This window comes from Strongylocentrotus purpuratus, unplaced genomic scaffold (assembly GCF_000002235.5).
Source record: "Strongylocentrotus purpuratus isolate Spur 01 unplaced genomic scaffold, Spur_5.0 spur5_scaffold_2, whole genome shotgun sequence".
Lineage (NCBI taxonomy): Eukaryota > Metazoa > Echinodermata > Echinoidea > Camarodonta > Strongylocentrotidae > Strongylocentrotus > Strongylocentrotus purpuratus.
The window spans coordinates 13,289,490-13,314,121 of record NW_022145605.1 but is presented as its reverse complement, the minus strand read 5'-3'; the positions used below and the strand labels follow the sequence as shown (position 1 = coordinate 13,314,121).

The 24,632-nt window shown below is 36.2% G+C and overlaps 1 protein-coding gene across 1 annotated transcript in view; it reads right to left on the bottom strand.

Annotated features, from left to right (window-relative positions):
* The window catches only part of LOC575361 (homeobox protein cut-like 1), a 41,187-nt gene extending 17,819 nt beyond the window's left edge, over window positions 1-23,368 (bottom strand). The window contains exons 1-4 of the mRNA XM_011673420.2: window positions 23,147-23,368; window positions 9,360-9,470; window positions 7,066-7,192; window positions 6,252-6,389 (exon numbers count right to left, since the gene is read on the bottom strand). Of these exons, the coding sequence (XP_011671722.2) occupies window positions 6,252-6,389; window positions 7,066-7,192; window positions 9,360-9,470; window positions 23,147-23,212 (442 nt within the window). The 5' untranslated portion in view covers window positions 23,213-23,368. The remainder of the gene's footprint in view (window positions 1-6,251; window positions 6,390-7,065; window positions 7,193-9,359; window positions 9,471-23,146) is intronic.
* Between the last annotated feature and the right edge of the window lie 1,264 nt (window positions 23,369-24,632).

Here is a 24,632-nt window from a genome sequence, read left to right as displayed (position 1 = left end):
TAATCAGGAGATTAAAGGCATATTTCACGATAGAAGAAAAAGGCATACTCTAATAAATACAAACAGGCACAGTGAAGAAAACGATATTGCAGTTCATGCAACTTTGAGAAATTCCGCTCTTTATTGTTTTCTGTTTTTCTCAATACATTTTTGATTTGTTGTAGAAAACTGGAATGTCTTGATTTCCTTATAAAGGACAGTTTTTTGGTACATACTGCACTTCATCTTTGACATCATTACTGTATCTTTCTCCTACTTAGTAAGATAGAGGGAGAATTAAGGGAGAGAGAGAGAGAGAGAGAGAGAGAGAGGGAGAGAGAAAGGGAGAGAGAGAGAGGGGGTGAAAGAAGAAAAAAGAGATAAGAGAGAGAGGAGATGAGAAAGAGAGGGATAGGAGATGAGAAAGAGAGGGAGAGGAGATGAGAAAGAGAAGGAGAGGGAATGAGAATGAGAGAAAGGAAAAGAGAGAAAGGAAGAGAGAGAGAGGGGGAGGGGGGTAAAGAGAGAAGGGGGAGTAAGAGAAAACAAAGATAAAAGGAGAAGAGGAGTGAGAGAGGAGGTAAGAGAAATGGGGCAGGAGAGAGAGAATTGAGTAAGAGAAAATGAAAGCCATAGGGAGCAAGAGATACAGAAAGGAGAGCAACATAGGAAACGGAATATGGAGTGTAGTCTTCAGCTTTTAACAATTTAGACATTTAAGGTGAAATTCAAAGAAAATCACAAATATGTCAACTAATGTATCACTGGAAACTGGTAAGCTAACATATGTCCATCGTACAAGTTTTAGGTCAACCACATATCGGGTGATTTATAAAAATACATATACAACCACCTCCATAGCAGCTGGGATATACGAGAGATTCGTTGGGAAAATAATGATGTTTTAATGATGTCACTATATGGACTAAAACTGCCCGAGCAGACGACATCTTATAAAGAATGAACATGATTGCAAAGCTATTATTTGTCAAATTATAATGAGTTTAGTGTATATAAATATAATGGCATGTCAAACCATTCAAAAGGGGATATGACCCGATTCTGATAACTAAAATATTTTGCTTGTAAATACACAGGATAGGGGTTAATTAACAATCAAAGAAAACAGACTTTCAAATTGAAACCCCCCCGGAATGATATTAAGGACGCATTTGTTCCCTCTTGAACTGCTGAACATACCGCGGTGGGTGCAGCTGAATATACAATGGCGTCTTATTTTGTTTACAAGCAACAGATTCCTTTATTTTTGTATCGCTGCATTTGTCATCAAAATAAAACCATGCGCAGGGTTTAGAGTGAGGCAATAGATTATACATTAAGCCTGACGGTAGTGAAGTAAAAGAAAGAACTCAAGAGAAGATGAAAACACAGGCACTGAAAATGTGTGAGATGTCATGGGACATCGTCTGCTTGTGCAAATCATGTCCATACTGTGATCTCACACATCTCAGCAGCATTTGGAGAGCTCTTCAGGTGCTACGCCGGGGCTGTATTTGCGTTTTGTAATTTATAATAATCATTACTTTGAATGTTTCCAAGCATTGAGTTTTGATTACCTTGTTGAATCAAAGTTTCAACTTTGCAATAATGAAAATAAAGTTAGTTTTTAAAATCAATGAATATCTACTTTAACAACAGACCATGCAGCCTGTGATCTGGGTCCTATGTAATGACACACCTTAGAGTCAGGCTTAACTCCCGCGCTCATTGCATTGATCAGAATATCTGATGAATGACTGAAAACCAAGAGCATCGACCCGAGGACTGCACAGCTGTCGCCATAGGCCAGCATGCAAGGCAGTATTCCATCAATCTAATGATTTCGCGTCAAATAGGAGCCCAAACCAATAAACTCACTATTGATTAGACTCTATGCCATCTCACATAGGCAAGCAGAGAGAGGAATCAATACAAAAATCAATAGAGGAATCAATAGGAGAATCGATGTTGGAATCCATAAGGCCCCCGATCTATATTTTTGATTAACATTGTATAGCCTCACGATGAAATAGCCTGTACAAGCAATTCAAATTAAGAACAAAAGATAGCCTAATGAAAAGACTTCAATCAATATTGTCTGATCGATAAATTGAGGATTCCTGAAGACACCAAGGAGATGAATAAGGAATTCTTTGAAAGCCATGACAGGAATAGATGAAGAGTTCAGGGTTGGTCATTTTTCACCATGTTAAAATTCTGGCGTATAGCTTGATAATAATGTAAATTGCTGATATAGGTAAAAGAATATACTGTACAACACATGGTATGGCAAGTATTGTTCCGCAGTCAATGTTGTACCCTAGCCAAAATTGAAATTTTAACTATGGACCCAAAGCCCTAACCTTAATCTAATTGCAACCCTAACCTTAACCCAATCACAACCCTAACCTACTCAGAATCGCAGCCCTAACCCTAAACTTATATCCTTGGTGAAAAGAGCACAGGTCCCTCATTCTTACATCGACTCACCAGGTAATGGTTTCTCAATTTTCCTTAACTAAAATGTACATTTTCTTACTCTATTTTCTCTTCAAAAACAGCATTTTCTGCTGATACGAAGACTACATATTGATGTAAAGTGAATAGATTATCTTGGAATTCTTGGCGAAGACCGAATAATAGCTAGAAATCAATATAATGGACCATGAGATACAAATCTTATCAAATTTGCTCAGTTTTTTTCAAACTGTATTTTTCTATCATTTCCCTTCAAACTAACATTTTTTTTTTTATCTTTTCTGAAAAGTCTGATATGAAAACTGTATCAAAGTATTCAAAGTATTCAAAGCAAATAGAATCTATAGCATTCTTGGCAAGGACTGAATAATGGGTAGAAATCAATATAATGGATCAGGGGAGATAGGTCTAATCAATACAAACCTAATGGAACGACCAACAGCTGAATACTCTGCCAAAGTTCCCATCATTTTAACACTTGGTTAAAAATAGGAATAATATTGTGTGCTTAGAATTACATGGCTTATGTAAGAACATATACTATTTATTTAATGTACACTAATTAGTGTGCCTATTGATAATTTGCCTTATCTTTTAATCTTGAATTGTCATTTATTCAGTTTGGAATAATGAACATGTTATCAAAGTTAATGCCTTGATTATATATGTACATACAGGGGTATGATTGTATGTACATGTATGATGTAATGATTGTAGTTATTGTATATTTTTAATAAGGAAGAATTTTGAAGGAATTGCAAACCATCCATATTATCAACATGCGTTTTCAAAAATCAAATGATCATACATATAATGTGCATTGAACAAAATTATTCTATAAAGTTGAGGTCCTTTTTCTTTTGGAATTTTCTATTCAAATTAATTTTCGGATTTCTTGAAATGGAAATAGTTCTACAGTGGCTATAGTATACCGAACGATGGCATTTTTCCAATGTCTAAATCATGTGATAAATTGAAAAACTAAAATCAGGTGACTTGTGAGTAGTCTTTTTAAAGCCAATTGTGTGGCGATACAACGTGACTATGTACAGTTGTATATGTTCTGTACTGGGAAATATATTCAGCCTGTTTTAAGTGACAGGTCCATAAAAGCAAAATGAAAACAAATCAAACAAGAAATGATTGCATGATAATATCAGATCGCTTTGCGGATGAAAGCCTATAACAACAAACTTGAAAGGATTGCTAAATAAACGTTTCACAATTCATTTATTCCAATATCTTAATGGACCATCACTAGAGGCAACTTTTGTGGTAAATGTGTATTTCTCAAGACATCTTACTTATTTATTGCTTCTAAATACTCAAATGCAGATATCTTAAGTTAAATGGATTGGAAGAAAATATTACCCAAAGTCGTTTTCTTCATGGGATATAATGCCTGAGGTGTAGCGAAACAAATACAGGAGCAGACACCATTACAGCTCTCGAAGGAGTTGTACAAGTCTCATGAACAGCTTTGATAAGTAACAATATTCAGATAAATCAACCACCAACAATAATTTTTTTTTCTAAAGTTATCAATACACTTGTTAGAAGCAGTTTTTGATAATTTTTGTGTTTTTGTTTATTTGTTTATTTGTTTTTTTAATTGAAGCACACAAAGCTGATTAAAATCAAAAGTATTCATCAATTCCAAATCACTGATATTCCTATTTAATTGTTTATATGTGAAATCAATTCTAATTGCTAACCCTAGTTAGAAGAATTCCAGGAGCTTTCAATGCCAGACAAAAGGTAATCTCGACTAAACAGAGACTTACAGACTATAGAAAGTACATTCACGTAATGCTATACAAACAAAACGAGAGCATTTATCCACTTGAGCATCATCCACTCGAGTATGCGGTGCAGCGACGGGGATAGTTATGCTATCGCATGTTATGCTATCGCATGTTGCGAGCACACTTGAGAAAGAACAAGAACCCCAAAAAAGAAAACTGGTTTTCGGTCGAGCAGACAAGACAACCGACCGGGGCCCTCAGCTCATACCTGGCTGGGCTTCATCCCTCCAGGTGGTTGGGAGGATGATGTGAGGTAAATGATGCGGTGTTGCCTAGCAACGCAGCTCTGTATGAGCATCTCAAATGTCACAAATAGTGCACTGTAGGATGCATGGAGAGTACACTGTGGAGTGCAATGACCCCCCACATACCTGTACCTGTTTATCAAATACATTTTTTGTTGTTGAATGGCCATAATTTTGTAAGTCAAATTCATCAATTCCATCATTTCCATGTCTTTTTTTTGTTGTTTTTTTGCATTTTAAAGAAGGATTGGACAAGATTAATTTGTCACAAAGTCCTTAAATTCTGTGTCTCATTTTCTTCATCGAATAGATTAGACGATATAAATTGCCTTTCACTTCACATTGTTTGCAGTATGAATTGATGAACTATTTCCAAAAACAAAGTTGTATGGTTTTCCCATCAATATTCAATAACCACCAAAGCCAACCTTCTTTACAGACACATTGACATACATCTCTGTGGCTTAAGCATCTTTGTGTAAATTAATGATTCATTGATTCATGGATGGGACCTGTCAATAAAAAGAGTAATTCCCTCCATGGATAGAAATAGCAGCAGAAAGGAAAGTAGAGCAAAGTCACGTCAGAGGAGGAGAACGCTATTCAAGAAATGATTGATTGGATGTATTGAATTGATACATTGATGGATGGGAGGCTGATTGATTAGGGAATGATTGAATGGATGGCTGACATTGAAAAAGGTTACATTGTGAATGATCAACAACGGTTAAAAACCTGCCATAGTGGCCACAGTGTCCACCTCTCTACAAAGGCCACCTGCCTTTAGCAGTTAACTTTAGTGTCTTACTTGAGAAAGAAATGTTCTAGCTTTCTTTCCAACCTGTCACAGTGGCCACCTCTCAATAAAGGCCACTTGTGTAGAGTAGCCAACTTTATTTTTCTCAATTGATGATGAAATGAGTATTGAAAAACCTATATAGAATTTCCATTTCCCATAGGTGGCCTTTATAGACAGGTTTTTTGTTTCGTGTGAATATTTCCCTTGCAATTTACTTGAGATCAAATCAATAGGCTACTGAATTTTAATTCGAATGGAAACATTCAGACCACATTTCACTTACTTTGTAACATGAAATTTTGGTAAATCTAGATCTCACACAAAATTCATCTAAGTTTTGGGTATATGAATTTCCTGGTTTCCGTATAAAAATTTGATCTCTGTATGCATCAAATTCTTCCTTACGTTCCCGTACGTCGTCACGAACACTTCGTTCATCTTCCACATTACTGTTAACACCTGGACCCCGCACTAACACCCGGTATGGTGACCGCGCCTTTTCAGTTATTGCCCCCGCTCTCTGGAACAAACTGCCCGCCTTTATTCACTGCGCCCCCTCTGTATCTCAATTCAAATCTCTACTCAAAACCTATCTTTTCAAATTGTAAATTGCAGTTGTGCGTCGGTCAATGGAGGTGCGCACCATATTTGTCTTTATTTAGTTGATTGCCACTGTTTTTCTTACCTTATCTATGTTACTTTTGTATTTTTGCTTTTTCTTCTAATTTAATTCTACAGGTTATAGTCTTCTCTTAATCAGAACACTGTGCGCTTAGAAACATCAGTATTAAGCGCCTAATAAATGTTATGTATTATTATTATTATTATTATTATTCAATCAACCAATCAATGGGCCAAATCATGTTTTCAATCAACCAATCAAGTGGGTCAAATCATGTCTTCAATCAACCAATCGAGTGGGTTAGATCATGTCATCATTCTTACCTTGGTTTTTAACTTCAGCAAACTCCTTGTTATATTCTTCTAATGTCTCTCTTAACTTCTGATTCTCAATCTCCAGATCCTGTGCTTTCTGGGCTCTCTTCTGCAGATTGACGCAATATTCTAATACTGATGTTGGGTCTGTGGATGGATATACACACAAGAGAATGTTAGGTGTGTGTAAGGAGGATTCGGAGGCAGAAGGGTGTTAACTCACATACACTTTAACAGAGTTAATGCCCTTCTGGCTCTCAACAGAAGATATAGATATGCCAGAGATATCCACAATGAGTTAAAGACAATAACTAGAAATTATTCTTGGAAGAATTATAATCATTAGGTACTGGACTACTGGTGATCAAAAAAATAAAAAGACATCAAAGAACATTTAAACAGATAAAAATATTCTTTGCATATTAACATTCCTGAATATGCTTCATGTAGGGCAAAGTATATTGATGCACTGTATTTTCCAGTTTGGTCAATTATTTCAATCTTATCAAGATGTCTTGCCACACAGCTTTTTAATGCTACAATGAAGAAAAAACACCTAGATGTGATGTCAATACATTTCTGTGCAAATATAACTATAACATCTACTTTAAAATTATGTATCTGAATAATTTACAGTTTTTCAGACTTTTGATAGGCAATATTTACTACAAATATCTATTCTTCCAGTCAAGAATATTGTAGCTTGGAAGTTATGATCTGTGAAAAATAACATTCAATGATGTTGAAAATAGGAAACCCCTAGTAGACATACACAGTGTAAAGAAAGAGATTACATTCGCGACAGAATCGGCTGCATCCTTACCTGGTGTATCGATGAGTTTCTTGTAAATTGAGAGGAAGGCTCCTTCTGCTGCTTTGCTTCGTTTAGACAAGGAATCCACTTCAGCCTGAAAGCTCTTCAACAGGGGAGCTACCTGTTTGCGGACATCCTAAACAACAACAAAAAGAATCAAATACTTATGATTACAATCTGGGCCCTCTAACATATAAGTCAAGTTGTGGTTGATCGCAACTCAGATCAAACAAAAATGATATCATGTATACGCAACTTGCAATCAAACGCAACTGCGATTATTTTGGTCATATATCTATCAAAAAGTTGCGCTTGAAAGTTCTTTATGCATTGGAATTGCAAACAAACGCAAAGTTGAGTTTGATTTTTAGGACTACCATTTGATTTTCAGAGTTGCGTTTAAAAGCAACTGTTTATGCAAGAGGGCCCTGACCATGCTATTACTAAATTAGTCGTAAAGTTTTGCAGGTGCAGTATATAAATCCCAAAATAATATCTGTAGACTTGTGGAGAAAAAAAATACAAGGGAGTGGTAGACAATTTAGCTCCGGAAAGCTCCAAAAGAGCTCTGGTAAAAAGCAATGAAATACTTAAATGTCACTGTGAGAATATTGCACAATATTCATCTGTGATCATGATAATAATAGTAAATGTTCTTTCTACACCAGGGATTGAATCTATCGTGTACATTTACAATTTTACATACATGAACCAACATCCAGAGATGTAAAAAAGTCTGAAAATAGAGAATTAAAATGCATCATTCACTTCCCATTCTGCCAAATGTGTGACAACTTTGCTGCTATTGAATCAAATGCACTTTCACAATATACAAAGTACAAATGGTAAAGCACTTACGAATGTTCAGATAATGCCATAACCCCTCAAATAGAATCAATCAATTTTTCTTTTGCAATTAATTATTGTTATTGGACAGGGAAACAAATTCAATCAATCAACAAAATGCCATGCTTGATTGTCGATCAAACCATCACTGAATTGACCTGGAATAAACAAGCCCATGATTATTGATATGAATTATAACAAGACCATTAATCAACAGCGATGGCCAATCAATCAAGAAAATAAAACAAACAAGTAAGACCATGGTAACTTGAAAACATTATAATCACCTACTTGATCAACGATCCAATTACATACAGAACAATGTCTAAATCATACAAAATAGATTTTCCAAACAAGATTCATCATGTTCAATTACTATAAGCTCCAATGTTAAATAGAGTAAAACAAATCCCATCAGAACAATAATGTCTAAATTCTATAGACCTTTCTTGTTTAATAGAGTAAACCGAAATTCATCAGTCACTCTTCAAAGTCGAGCAAATATATCGGCTTAGTACATAATTTCTTACCCGACTCTTGTCATGAAATTAAACAACTGATCAAATCATGAATAATGAGTAATAAACACGCCACACAGTAATTTCAGTGTGATGAATGCAATAATCGAGATTAGCTCATCTATCAGAATTACACCCTACAGGTATTAACAATGCATGATCCAAATTCTGGCTATGAAAGAAAAAAAGGTGAGCCATTCATTTGGGGCCTTGACTGTATGACGGCTACTATTGTTGCAACAAATTGGTTAAGGGTTCCAAATCAACTTCTCCAATTATTGGTGCTGCAAAACGTCCTGTATGGGCAATTTCACGTTCTAATCATATATGTACTGTACAGCATAATATACAAAATATGATCAAAAGTGAAACACAATGAAAGTTAGGAATTAGGAGAAGTAAGATCGAACGGAATTAGGAGAAGTAAGATCGAACAGCAGGCGGAGCTCTGCCCTCTGCCATTGTAACACCAGAAACTTTGGTAATATGACAATTTTGAAACTGTTAATCCTACAATGTCAAGTTTCAGCAAATCTAGGCCACTGGCAAATTTTTCACAAGTTCCTTCATGCAAAGTTTCATGTTTCACAGTATGAGTTGGGAGTAAATGACCTCTAAAAAAGTCAGTATATCAAAAACTATTATTCCACTAAAAAGCAGGACCGTAATCTTTTTAGGATCAGAATGTCCTCTTTTAGTTTGAAATGTTCTGAAATTAGAGAATATACTATCTTGGTGATTTTATGTACCTTTAAGTAGGGCTCACACTATTTTATTTTTATTGAGAGTCCTGCCTAAAAAAAATTGGATTTATATTGAGCCCCAAATGTACCGGCCTCATGGTCGTGTTGAACCCTGCTTTTATTATTTGTTATATTGAAAGGCAAAATCATTCACAAGATTATGCAAATATAATGCAAGAAGGCAACTGGTACGTACCTCTGGTGTGTTTTTCTTGAATTCCCTGCTTTGTTCAACCAGCCTCTTTCTGGATGTATCACTCTCATCTTGTCTGTTGGCCAAGTCTGTCGCTGTGTCGTCTAGTTCTCTCTACACGATACAAAACAAAAAGAGAAAGAGAACTTTGTTAGATGTCATATCTAGTACTCAAACAGGATTCACAATCAAACCACACAGTCTATTAGCGATAACATCTAATTTTCTTCATAAAAATTAAGATTAGACAGTGGACAAAGAGTAAAAGATTGTTAAAATCTCAGAGATACATGTACATTACACGTACATGTACATTGTACATTGTAGATTGTAGATGTACATGTGCATTGTGCAAGTATTAAAGTCAGTATCAATTATCAAAGACTCGATACTAACAGACGTCTGTGACACAGGGGTACCAACGAATCTAAGTCCGTCATTTCCGGACCCCTCAATATTTTGATGTTGTACAAATGGCTCATGTACATGTATACAGACTCTAAAAAGTCAAATCTAGACCCCCTCTCACACAAATAATAGTGTGCAGCTCTGCAAATTCTTGTATTTTTCTTCAGCAGTTGTTGTTGTTGGTTAGTATTTTAGGGCAATTAGTCAATTGTAATTTTGACTTTAGTCACCAACAATTTTCTTTGGTAATAATACTGACTTCTTTCTTGCTTTTTGGTAGATATTTAGTTTTCTTTTAAATAATTAATATACTTTTTGTTTAAAGATAAAATAGAATTATGCCAGGTTACCGAGTCCTGGCAACCCTGCTTGTGTTTTGTACAAAGGTTTCTCAGAAACAAGTTTCTTATGTCTCTTGCAGTCAGCTGCCTGCAAGAAGGTCATTACAGCCCTCAACAATACATAATGTAGCTGTTACGGCTTTCTTGTGGGCGGTTGACGATTCGGTAGAACATCCTACGAAATACGGTGGTGTATTAAAGTGAAGAGTCACTTTTTTTCTTCTTCTGACATATACCGGATGAAATCACTCATGTAATTAATTATTAAACACAAAGACTACCACTTGATCCATAGCCCTACGAGCGCTCTTCTTCAATTACGTGGAAAGGAAAATGGGGGAAATCCCTGTTCTGTATAAACAGGTCATAACCCTAAGCTTCAAATTGTAAAAACAAGCCCCTTTTGTAAGCTCCATATCAGTCAACCGTGTACGTACAGGACTACCTCTCTATTGTTTTTATCCTAGATTGCACATATCCAATAACTTGGGATTTTTCCTATTTGAAACTGGGACACGCTTACAGGTGTACACTGTTGCCAATGATTTGGAATATTTTCTTAACTCTTTTTATAAAGTGATTGTGATATGATTCATTCTTCTCTGAATTTCATTGATCAAATTTCACTAATAATTTTTGTATTTTAATCAACAAAGTTTTGAGAAGATATCAAATTTATCAATTCATCTACGTGTATTAAGAATAAATCATATTTTCACAATCATTTCATGAAAAGAGGTAAGAAAATGATTCCAACTGTACTGGATACAGTGTATAATTTAGAGTACATACAATCATGACACAAATATAAACATACATATACATACAATCATCACCAGGATTTTACGTTAATCTAAAAGAGTGCTCCTAATAACTTTTAAAAAAACACACACAAAACACAAGAACGACCAAGATCAAGGGACCCAATGTGGGTATATTGCACTATGAACACCTATACATTATTGGATTGGTCCAAGATGTGAGCGCTGTAATTGGAGTAAGATTGATGGTGTGAAAAGTGCTGGAGGGGGCTCAGCTGTTCCGAGGCAGTAGCCATTTTTTAATCTCGATTATATACTGCTCTCGATTTATTGGACAGAGCACTCTACACAAACCTGAAATTGAGAAACACGAGTGTTCCAATGGGTTCACATGAGAGTAAATCTAGGTTTTTGTGTTTTTTGCATTGATCATACCTCCGATCTTGTGACTTGTTACAATAGATTTGTTGACGAAGATTAATGATCATTGCTACATTTTGATCAAGTCTAGTAGCTCGGAGATAGAATAATCAAACCCCACATGGAAGTTCCTGCCTAACATAGTTTCTTCAAAGATTCTTAAAGACTCACTTAGAGAATAAACCATTTCATTTTCTTTTCACCAAGAAACTAGGGCACAGTGTTGGGTGCATAATATGATTGTTGTATCATTTATGAAGGACAGCTGTTATCACCATTGCTGTTTTACGAGTGTGATGTGTACATTTTATCAATATACATGTATGCTGATCAAATGATTGTAGTTTGAATGTAACTCGAGCAATATATTCAAACGTCGCCAAAATTGCAAGTACATTAGTAAACTGATAATGGCAAAGTTCTATTCCAATCTTCAACCTTAAACTCCGCATTTCAGACAGTCTAGACGTAGCCCCCAGCCCAAAGTAACTTACACTTAAATCCTAAAACCCAATCGAAATAAAAACACCTGGAACCTACATATAAGGCCCGTCTTCATCAGCTTGAGTTTGCCAAATATCCTGCTATTTTCATACTTAGGATATTATCTCGAAGCTTGAAATTGCATCTTCCATCAGCTTCAAACTTGCTTGAAATTTGTTCAGTGGTCGGGCTGGTGAAAACAGACCCACAAATATGCGGGCTATATGAAAATTAGCCCAAGATATCTTGGGAAGATTTCCAGAACAAATAGCCTGCTATTTGCGTCTTCATCTGCCAAATAGCCTGAATTAGAAATAGTGGGCTATTTGGCAAACTTGAGCTAATGATGACGGGCCTATAGTGAGAAAGATACCTTTGGCAAATTAAAGACAAGCACAAATGTCACCAGAAATCATTACTGGTTGAGGTCACATCCATTGAACACATTTGTATGAATATTACACTTTATATTCAGTGAAAATATTCTGAAATTCATGGACATTGTATGATTGTTTGAACTTGATTCCTGTGACTATTTGCACATACCGGTACACCAAGGGGCCTACATCCACATACATCTATACAAAAAGTAGGTTACATGTACAGGTCAAACGCAAGTACACATATTATGCTACAGTATGGGTAGAGAGGGCCATTTGTTTGAAGTGTTTGATCGATTATAACATTGGCAGGTTTATCAAGCCGCACATGACGTCATAATCAATACCACATGACACTCATTGATTCAATGCATCAACTTCGTACACCATAATACCAGGCTCTGAACAGAAATTGTACAACATATGATCAGATCCAGCAACAACCGTTTCACGACCAACGTCTTCAAAAACAGAATTGATCAGTTTTATTCCCTACAGTCTTTGCAAGAACAGTAGGCCTGTCTCCATCAGCTCGAGACAGCCAATTATCCCGCTATTTGAACTATCCTGATCGCAAATTATCCAGTTAATTTGCATCTTCGTTAGCCCGAAGTTGAAATTAGCGGTATATTTGGTCGAGATGTTCATCACAAGATATATTGGTCTAGTTTGCAAAACATCCCGCTATTTGGCAAAATATCCCGCTATTTGTCCGGTGCGTCTTTACCAGTCCAAAGACTCTCCCAATGCGCGAACGCTGAGCAAAATATCTCAAACTGATTACTCAAGCTCGAGTTTCAAGTTTCGAGGTCAAGATTTGAGCTGATGACGACGCGATTTATAACTTCTGGATTATTTCCCAAATCAGAAATAGCGGGCTATTTGGCAATCTCGAGCTGATGAAAGACAGGCCTAGTGTGTACTTGTTTTAAAAGTGGACTATTGGGTCAGAAGTTTAACCTTGGGTTGGATGGTAAAGGGCCGTTTGTTTGCAGTGTTTGATTGATTATAATATTGACAAGTTGATCATGCTACTCACGCCACAATCAATACCACGAGCCGCACACTGATTAACATTACATCTTGTCCACCACAATAAAGTTATATGCATCTACAGTACATAACAATTAACAATGCCCTGTGAAAACATAATTATAAAATGCACTTTAACCCATTGAATACAATCTCAAATTCATTTGATACTCATACCGAATAGGTTTGATCCAAAATCCTCTCAGACCCGGCAATTAACAGGTTAAAGTGCCCTGGTCAGCTAAAAACTACTTGAAGGAATCTACTATTTGATATTACTTACTTATACTATTATTAATAACTGTATTTTAAAAACTTTTCACACACCTTTTCATAATGAAAAGGTTTTGGAAACCGTAATGGCAGCCTTTGTAAAAAGTAATGTCACAGGTACAAACAAATTGGGGGGGGGGGGGATTTGAAAAATTAAAACCATACATATTGTGTGGACTCACGATGATGAAATACTAAAGTACATGTATATGTAGTACACAAAGTAAGACGTTAGAGAAAGACTCGATTAAAACTAATAAAGATTCAGAAAATGATAATCCTTGCAGCATTTAAGATTTCACACATAAAACACATAGACTTACCCAGCTTCACTTCTACTCACACCTAGCAATATGTCCGTGCTCCCATCTTTGTGCATTATCCCCACCCCTCCAGGTCATCAAATGCAATCTGCTCATCAATTCACCCTCTCTGTCATGCCCCGTTCACACCGTCCAGACTTCTCTACCTATCAGTTCAAACTCTCTATCATGCCTGATTCACACCATCCAGACTTCTCTGCTCATCATCGGTTGATTCAGTTCACACTATCCTGTCTTTTGTGTTCATCAATCAATCTCTTGATCATGTCTAATTCCCATTATCCAATATCCTCTGCTCTTCAATTCATCCTCTCTATCATGCCCCATTCACACCGTCCAGACTTCTCTGCTCATCGGTTTATTCAGTTCACACTATCCTGTTTTTTGTGTTCATCAATCAATCTCTCTATCATGTCTCATTCACATTATCCAATATCCTCTGCTCATCAATTCATCCTATCTAGCATGCCCCATTCACACAATCCAGTCTTCTCTGCTCATCAGTTCACTCTCTCTATCATGCCTTTTTCACACTATAATGTATTTACTGTTCTTCAATTTGCCCTTCCTATTACAGTATGCGTTATATTCAAGATTTTAATTTGTATTGTATATCAATCACATTAAGTGATTTGTACATGCAAAGTCACTACTGAAAATACAGCCACATTAAAATAAAAATAAAAAAATTCTGTTGATGATTACATGTACATATGCCAATGATTTTATGCATAGAATCTTTAAATACTGTCAAATGTCTATTATGGCATTAAAAATGCTAATTTGTGAAGATATGTGGTATTACTGTATGATATAACATGAAATTTTCCACTAGATCACCTACGTATTTGAAACCCTCTCAAAGCTTGCTTTACGATGAAATAATACTGTCAGGCTTTTATAACAAGAGAGTGATGAGAATTTACTCTGCACTGCTTAGCTTTTATGGACTCTCTCTCTCTCTCTCTCTCTCTCTCTCTCTCTCTCTCTCTCTCTCTCTCTCTCTCTCTCATCTACCCCTAGGCCCTTCCCACTCCTTACTTACCTCCCATCTCGCTGCGCCTTAATTGCGCCTTCTCAACATCCACCGCACCCAACCAACCGTTTCACCCTTCCGATATCACTCGTAAATTACCGACAGAGAGCGAGGGAAGAAATTAGCGAAGGATAATAATTTGGGAATCACTCCTCTTTCTGGGCTGTGATCAATAATGTAGTGATACAGCTTAGTGGGAAGATAATAGGCTTCACTGCATGCCTGCCTGACTGCCTGCCTGCCAGGCTGTAAGACCCATCTGTGCATCCAATTGCAAGCCTGGATCTCTTTTTAGCAATCTAACGCTTTGTAACTAAATAACATAAATAAAAAGCTTTGAGCAGAGTATAAATTACCTCCGATTCGAAGCAAGTCGTTTTACTGATTTTCTAGGAAGAAAAACTAGGCGTCCAGTGAAGGTGATTTTCACATTTTTAACAAGGGTGATGTTTTTTTTTTTTCTTCTTATACATAATAAATGTCATTTTAATCAGATTTATTTCATATCAAATTGTTTTAGGAATGAATAAATTAATAAAATCATTTTTTGGTGTTAAATTAGAGTTTATTTTTTATTTCTTTACTTCCTTTCTATTACCACCCCCCCCCCCCCAACTCTAAATTTGTAACTTTAGTTTTCAAGCTTTATTTGAGCTTCCAAATGTCTAGAACCAAATAAACAGCTTTGCACTACAAAAGAAATCACTCTCCTATCTTGTGTACATATCCTGGTGCTTTGACAGATTTGATATTTTTCTGTGCCTGATATGAAAATTGGGGGCTCAAGACGGCTTCAATTCATTCAATAAATTTTTTTATATGAAAATAGAGTTAGCTCTGTAATATATGTTATTAAATTAAGTGTTGATTTTTGTTTTTTCACTTCCTTTCTATTCCCCCCCCCCCCCCACCTCTGATTCATTCAATTTATTGACAATCTCACTGGATATTTGTGGAGATTATAAGCCCGCTTACAGCAACTGAATGTTCATTAAGAATATTAGATGTACATGTGAAGGAGCTGTGGGAAACAGTAAAGATGTCGAGAATGAAATGAAAGAAATGGAAAGAAAAGGAGAAAGTCACAAGAGGACACAAAAGAAAGTGGACTTTCCCTTGACTTGAAGCACTTAATCCTAACTCAAAATGAGTGTGCATTGTAAGATTGATTAGAGAGAAATGGGGAATGTACTACTGTAAGGAACTGGATGTCAATTCACATGTCTGCATAAAACACAATGAAGGAAAGATGTAGTTCTAGAGGAAACAGGGAGGGAGAGAGAGAAAGAAATAAGAGAGAGATGAAGAGAGAGAGAGAGAGAGGAAGAGAGGGGGAGGGAGCGAGAGAGAGAGAGAGAGAGAGAGAGAGATATGGCGAGAGCATTTGGCTCGATTCAATCGACAACAGGATGATGAATCACGCTGAAAATCAATCAATCACCAAAATTAGATTGTCTGGCAAAAAACAACAAAGAAGAAATGGTAGAGGGAACTTAATCCTTGCTTGGAGCACAATTTGATACACTGTTAGTCCCTTTTGAAACCCTTTAAATAAAGTGGAGTTCATTGTAGCTGAAAATTGCTACAGCCTTTCAACATAATAAAGAAAATCCCTCGTGCGTGGAGTATCAATACACACATTAATTGAGTAAAGCCCCTCAAAATATAGGGCTGTCGGATATCAATAAAGGACAAGGCTTAGTCAAGTGCACCCCTACAAGACAAATGGTAGGGTCTAATGATCTAATCCATACAAGATTCGCAATCGGCCATCCATTAGCAATTTTCTTGATGCGAACGACCAGAGGAGTACACGGGCACGATCTATAATATCCATCCCGTCCCCGATCATTATTAGATTCTGCGCGAAACGAGCGTGTTTTCCCTGGGCCGAGGCAATCAATATTCTCCCCATCTATCAGGGAGCGTTCAATAAACCAGCTGTGGGTTAGCGGCTGGCTGGAATCAATGGCTCAGCCCCCACAGCTCAGGGGCACGACGGAGACCTCAGGGGCTGATGTGGCGGCAGGCATTGATCTATCCAATCAATGCAATCAATGCCCAAGCGGGACTGCCGTTCGCTGATAATTGGGTACAATCAATTCAGGAGAGGATGGATGTAGATGTTAATGTAGATCTAGATACGGTCCAAGATAAAGACAGAGCGAGAGAGCGCAGAAGACACTACAGGGGGAAGACAGGAGGGGGCAGAGAAGGCAATAGAAATAATAAGAGCCTTGGGTACTTTTAATGATGGCTACATTAAAGACGGTCCACTCTCTCTCTCGAGGAGAGCTTTGCAGCTGCCTGTTTGATGCATTCATTTCCTGAAGATTCGAAAATACTGTTCCCCTTCCATCTCAAAGAATTGGGTTTGTGAGTCTGGGAGAAACAAACTTGATAATGACTCTTACATACATGTACACATGTAGAACTACAGCTTATGAGTATATTTAATTCACAAATGCAAGATGTCGATCCCCTTAGTTTCAAAATTTGGATCTACCATTAATGAGATCTCTAATCAAGACGGAATTGATAATTGCCTAGACGACTACTAGTACTGTTATTGGAAACTTGATTTTATTGATTTGTTAATCCTTTGGCAAACAATGATACTTAAAATATGTTTACAACCTCATACAAACAGTTGCAGAACAGTAAATTGGTTTAGTAATTGATATCAAATGCTCAATATTGGCCAAGCCAATTATGTCAAATGGTCCATACATCTACACTGTACATGTACATGCAAGCCAATATATTATGAATCCAGGGGGGTGTTTCACAAAGATCCTAAGTTGAACAGTTGGACTTAACAATTATGGAAAGCCGCTGGCATCTATGAGAATACTTTGTAAAATTTATTTTAAAAGGCATAAAATGTTGATTCAAATCAATAATATTTTCTATTACCATTAACAGTGATTTCATGTTCTTGATGTGGAATTTACAAAAAAAATCTTAAATACTTAAATTTTTCGCTATTGAATTTATTTGATTTTAAGGCTACAAATGGCTGTCCATACTTTTTAAGTCCAACTTAGAGTTAAGTTCAACTTAAGATCTTTGTGAAACACCCCCCAGTTCTATGCTGCAGGATTGATTATCACTAGTGAACATCTGGCTGATGTCCAGATGGATCATTTACACAATTGATTAAATGATAACCATGGCCTGCCAAGCATGACCCTTTCCTCTTAATTCCGTTCTATCCATCAATTCCATTCATTATGCCCCATCCATTATCCCTCAGCTCACCAATAATAACAGCCCCATTAAAAAAAGGTCACCGGTTTAATTCATTTTAATTCACTGTTTGATGATTTCCTCTGATAAATTCGGTTTCCCCCTGCAATGATGGAAAATGATCGTGCCGTGAAAAGAGAAAAAGGGGGTGATAAAAAGAAACCAAATATGCGGTTCTTTGTTATCAATCCTTGTATGGATTGTTTACAAGCATGTAGATATTGCCTAAAAATGAGTTGAGGATTGTGTTCGGCCTGATTCTTCCGGAATCCATTCAATTGATCCCATTTCCTGTCAGAATTACTGATGGATTCTTGCTATTTGACTACAGGATATTCAGGAAACTGATCATTATCAATCTAGTTTTTTCTCCTAATAACTTTTTCGCTCAGACAAAAGAAATTAAGAAAAGCTAGGCCTAATTCTGAAGAGTGTTTGGATTATGATAAGGCAGTTCCACGTGAACATGGATTTGGCAAATTTGTGAGTAGTATGAATAGATAAATACAGTCAACGCAGGTTTACGAAATGACAAATGACGACTGCGGATTTGTAGGATTGAGTATTCATTATGGAAAAAATGAACCTAATTTAGAATTCAGGGCCGTCTTATAAAGAGTTGCAATTGATCCAAATCAATCGTAAGTCCTCTGATCAATCCAAAGTTTGCAGTCTCCTATTTCTAATGTACAGTTGCGATTGATATCAATCGCTAATAAGTTACGATTAATATGAAAGTTCTGCTTATAAGATGGGGCTAAAATTAATGTTAAGAACAATGATGGGGGTTATACTAAAAAAGAAGAATAAGAAGAAATTTCAGTCATTGGTTTACAATTGGAAATCAAGTCTCTTGATGTATACAAACCAGTTACACTTGTAGGCATCAACCGTACCTGGTAATTTGCAAGAATAAGCCACTAGAACCGATCAATTCTTTATAAGGATGGAAAAACAGAGAGAGTGGAGACTCCCAGCGATTGGATTTAATCGACGAGTAAATCAGACAGGCAAAAGATTTAGCTCCAGACCATTGGCAAGCTGAACAAGCAACTAATCCAACTACGACTCTTTTTCCTCCTCTCCATCTCGCAGATTTTCCTTGAAGTAACAATATTTACAGCATTGATTTCTCTGGCTGTGATTAGATCCCGACCAAGAACGCATGCTCTTCAATGGTGCAGCGCCCAGAGCACTCCATAGACGCCTGACAAAACAAGTAATTCAATAGCATCCCAATGCTTTTTTCCCATTCCTCAGAATCCAAACCATGGAATTTCCTCTCGATACTTCAATCAAAGCAAGGTTAAGTACAAGTAAAAACTTGTATCCATCCAGTGTGTATGGTGTAATGTTTAGGTTTATGCATTTCACTGCTCATGTGAAGGCTGGTTCTAGTGTTCTACCCCATGAACAGTGAACATTGCTTCTCTCATACAAGACCCCTTCTTGATGTACAAATTGCATAAATTCTTCTCTTTTTTTAAATCTCAAAATAGGATCCACAAGCAGTTTCAAATGAAAACAAATTAACATTGTACATACAGTTGTAACCTAGCCTCTGTACATGTAGACTACTCTTTTCTTAATGGATTGATAATTGATATGCATACAACATACATGTTTGTTTTTATCCATCAAAGTTTACTAGATTTTAAACAAACAAAACGAACCCCAAAATGACATCAAACAACTGATTTTGAAACTAGAACCAAATATTTGAACAGTGTTCTTCAAACACAATGTTGCTCATAAAGTTGGAATAATTTATCTTACTCCATTTCATGAAATGATTGTGAAAATACCTGTATGATTTGATTTATATTTTGTTCTTGATAGTTGATCCATAAATGTAAAGTGTATATCATCTCAGAACTGTATTGATTAATCTGAAGAATCTTAGAGATTGATCAATAAACTAGTTTTGAGAACATACATATTGTCACAATCGTTTAATAAAACAAGGTTACAAAATTGTTTTCCAACTTCATGGACAACAGTGAACAAAGTGCACTTTCACACACAAAAGAACCACCCACATGAAACTTAGATCCGCTATTGGAGCATAACATGAAAACAAATTATCTAACATAATACATAACAGTGTGCTAGCACTTACAAGTTTAAACCACACAAAGGGGTAAAGTAAATTAAATCCTGATTGTGAGCAATTTATCCTTTTTTCTATAATTGTTAATTCTTCCCTCTTACATTATTTTAGACCTTTGGTACATGTAGCCTCCTTGACACTAACATGACCCCATGACACAAGAATGCCCAATAGCTACATTTTAGGTCTGGACCCCCAAATTTTCAACATTCAACATAGGCCTCAGGTATATGCACTCTGCATGCCAAAGTGGACTGCCATTTAAGAAAAAGAAAATTATAGTGGAGGCTTGAATCATGTAGTTAATAAGCATTATGCACAGGGGTATGAAGCAAGTTCAGCAAAAAGATATTTTGAATGTGGTGACAGATATTCAGATATACATGTAGGTTGTGGCCAAATTCCGACTTGAGGCTCATTGAACCAATCTTTGTTGAACTACATTTTCAGGGTCTTCTCTTTCCATGAATACCTTATTAATAGAAATTGAAAAATCAATCTCTGTCTCTCTTTGACGGTTCAATTATTTTCTACCAAATCAATGTGTATGGGTGTGACAACACAAAGAGTCAGAGCAATATGTACTGTTCTGCAATCTCTATACTCTTTGAAGCCCTGTAATATCTTGCAAACATTGGTGACAGATTATTTGCCATTAAAGTATATTTAATCATCTTGACAATGCCGCACCCTTGCAGAGGTGTTAGACATGCTACGCAACAAATATTGGTATTACTAATCTATCTTTCTGAAGTCCTACAAGCGTTCTCCAGCAAGGTTTCAATGCTCAAGGCATTACATACAGTCAAAGCAATACTATTCTGCACTCCTCAAATACTTGTAATATCTTGAAAACAGTAGTGACAGATTATTTGCCATTAAAGACTGTTAAATCATCTTGGCAATGCCATACCCTTGTAGAGGTGTTGACAATGTCTCCAAGTTATATAAAATATACCTCATCTCCAGTATCTCTCTGAAGTCCTAAAATCATTAATTATCCAGCCCAGCCCCAATTCATTTAATGTGCACACAATGTGGCATTCTAGAAAGTGACATCCAAGACACACTTTTCAGACTGTACTCTAAGAAACCCTGTCATTTCTTGTGAACAATTATGATGAATGTTTTGCCAATGAAGATTAAGAAACTTTTTCAACACTTTTGCAGAGTTGTTGGCAATCTTTTCCAGTATATCTTTACAACAAAAAATTATAGTTTTCTATCTCAAAGTAAATCTCCTAAATATCAATCTTCAGTCCATGTGTACATGTATGACAATTCAGAGTCCAATGCAAGCAATACCTTTTCTTGCACACTCTTTGAAACCCTGTCATTTCTTGTGAACTGTGACGGATGACTTGCTTTTGAAGACTAATTATCAGCTTGTCACACACCTTTGCAGAGTTCAAGAATTATTGACCCAGCCAGCCGTTCATCCATCCATATAGCCACCATGTCTATCTAGAGGGTCAATCTTCACGCAACAATGATGAGTTGCACCCACTCACCCAGTCCTCATCAAATTGTCCTTTCAAGCTCAATTCTTATTTAATTCGCTAATTCTACCTACAGATTACTAATTTTTTAGAATCAATCAAATAAATGGTACAGTATAGGCCTACATAAACTGACCCAATGCCATGATTATTTATATTTCAATAAACTCTTAAAAGCATATTGTCTATAAATCACAAATGTCAGCCGACTGGATTTCTGGTGATTAAAATATTAACTTGATCATTATTCATTAATGAACATATGATTTTGTTTCATTAATGTGGAACTTGTACAAAATGTATCTCTTTTTCTTACATGAAGGTTTCATCAGCATCTTAAAATGCAGTACATGTTTCCTGGAATTAGTTTAACAGGTCATCTTTAAAAAGAAATTAAAATTGTAATCATATCAATTACTAAACATAAAAACTACAGTCTCACTATGCTATAAAAAAAATAGAGGGTATATTTATCAAATGATGAGCATCTCACCACCGCCCCCCCCCCCCTCCCCCTGTACTATTAAAAAACAATGGAAACTATTGTATTTAGGAACGAACTCTTTGCAGTGGTGTACTGATGAACTATGGGAGGCCATTACAAGACATTGTCTTACTAAGGAGCCCGAAAAGACAGGTGAATACAGGTGAATACAAGTGAAAATTTCTCATCACACTGTACATTTTACACACAAAATAAGCTAAAGGTACTAGCATGCTCAAAATAAAATATCAAAAGACGATAATTCAATCCGGTTCATATTAATATTATTATTAATGAAGCAAAAATATTTGAATGGTACCGGTAGAAAAACTTGAATGCAGCATTACCGGTAGATTTTACGACAAGTTTTAACATAATTTGTATCTGATTACACAAAATCATTTTTGTACTGCCAGCATTTCCTACACCAGAAACAATAGCTGAAATATGTAATTGTGGATTAGTATACAGATTGAGCTCAATATCAAATCTTATTTTAGTTGTAACACGATCACATCAGCTCGGACTCTCTCATTCCGCAATCATGATCATCACTGAAATACTGCTAAAACTAAAAGTTGATGCCAAACTTCACCTCATCATGCTAACCATCGTAAAACATGACAACATTTGACTCTTTTGTGTGCTAAAGGTAAAATATATATCTCCTTTCCATCTCGAAATAGCACGGACCAAAATAAGAACAACACTCACACTTCACAGCCCATTCATTCCCTCTCAATACAATAACAACACCGCTGCACACACACACATCACCACCACACAAAGCGCGCACAGCAATCTAGGCCAACTCTCAGCGGCAGCATATTGAACAGATATAGCCATTTGGATCAATTTCTGATAAATTCGTCGATTTTTCGTCGCTAGAAATCAAAGCTTCAAAAGTTGCTGAACAACCAACAAAGTGTACCAAAGTGACCGCAATGATCAAATAACTTCGGATTTCATACTGAATTGTCACGGTATTTACCTGAAGCTGTGTTAAGTTGAATTCTTTCCAATATTGAAACATCGACGCGACATCTTTCGCGGCCATGTTGATCGATCTCGGACAAAGAAACGAACTCTCGCACCGTTCGTTCCCAATACACACAGTTCAATGCATGTAACACGGGTAAGGTTTGGCTGGTACTGCACTAGCACTCCTGCTCGTCGATCGCGAAGAAGCCATACCTTGCATGCAAGATACCATACCACGTACACACATTCCCAAAACACAAGAGGTGTGGCGAATATCAAGACGCGTCCACTTTTATTAATGGGGGTAATAAGTTATAATGAAGTCAAAAGTCCTAATAATTGTCAACTTTACAATATCATAGTAGGTTTATGTTATTTTTTTCCAAAATTAAACTTAAATTTCATTATTTTAAAATAAATTTTTTCGATAAAATCACCTTTTAATTTTCTACTAAAATTTTAATTGCCGTAGATTCCCCCTATCAAAATAGAATTGTCCGATAAATATGTTATTATCGAGTGGTGTCATCAATCAACACAACGTGTTTCTGTCATTGTCAAGAAATTGGTATTGCGAAATTCTTGGCAAGTGCATGATGTCACTCTTTTGCTGATTTATTAATTTCCATCATTCGATTTCTTCTTTTTTATTTGTTCACTGTTTCTAATTTCTCTTGCCTTCTTTTCTCCTAAAGTTTGTTTTTCTTCAGTTTTTGTTTTCTGTACAAAGTAGCGGTTCTAGAGAAGATTTCGAGGGGGTGTGGTATACCCCCTCCCCAACAAAAACTTTTAAATACTGGGCCGTAGAATTGGATGCACGCCACTGACTCATGAGTGTAAGAGTTACTGCATGATGAGAACAAATTCAGGCCTTTATTAGGTTTCATCAATTAGGAAATACATTACTAATCACAAGCCCAGGTTGTTTATTAATTGTCTTCAATACTATTTGGAAATAATGTAATTTCAGACGTCCTGCTCTCAATGTTGGAGCATGACATTTTCTTAGTCGCTTTACGTATTTACAATTTCATGGTTACTGGACTAATGGCCGCCCATCCCATTGTGACGTATAATCCTCAAAAGGCGATCGGGAATTCCCCCTCTAATCTTTATCATTTGGTAATTGTCAACATGCCAGTAAAAGAAAATATGCAAAATACAAAATAATGTACATTTTATAGAATATAAAAATAAAGGCCTACAAATTAACATAAACCAAAAAACAAGTAGACCTAATTGACAAAAGGGGGAAATACTGAGTAAGCTAGGGAGCAAGAAGTTGCTTTGAGAGAGTAATCCTGAAAATAATTATATAATCACTTGTAAACAAAAGGGGCGGTCATTAAAATATTACAGTTATACTGGGCTAGTGAGGAGAATTGTAGTTTGTAAAATGTTGTTTTAGAGCTTTGGGGTATATTATACAGTGCCCTTTTTATGATTTTGTCTTTAGCCGGGTATGGTCAGTGAGCCTTGACTCAGGACAGAGTGTC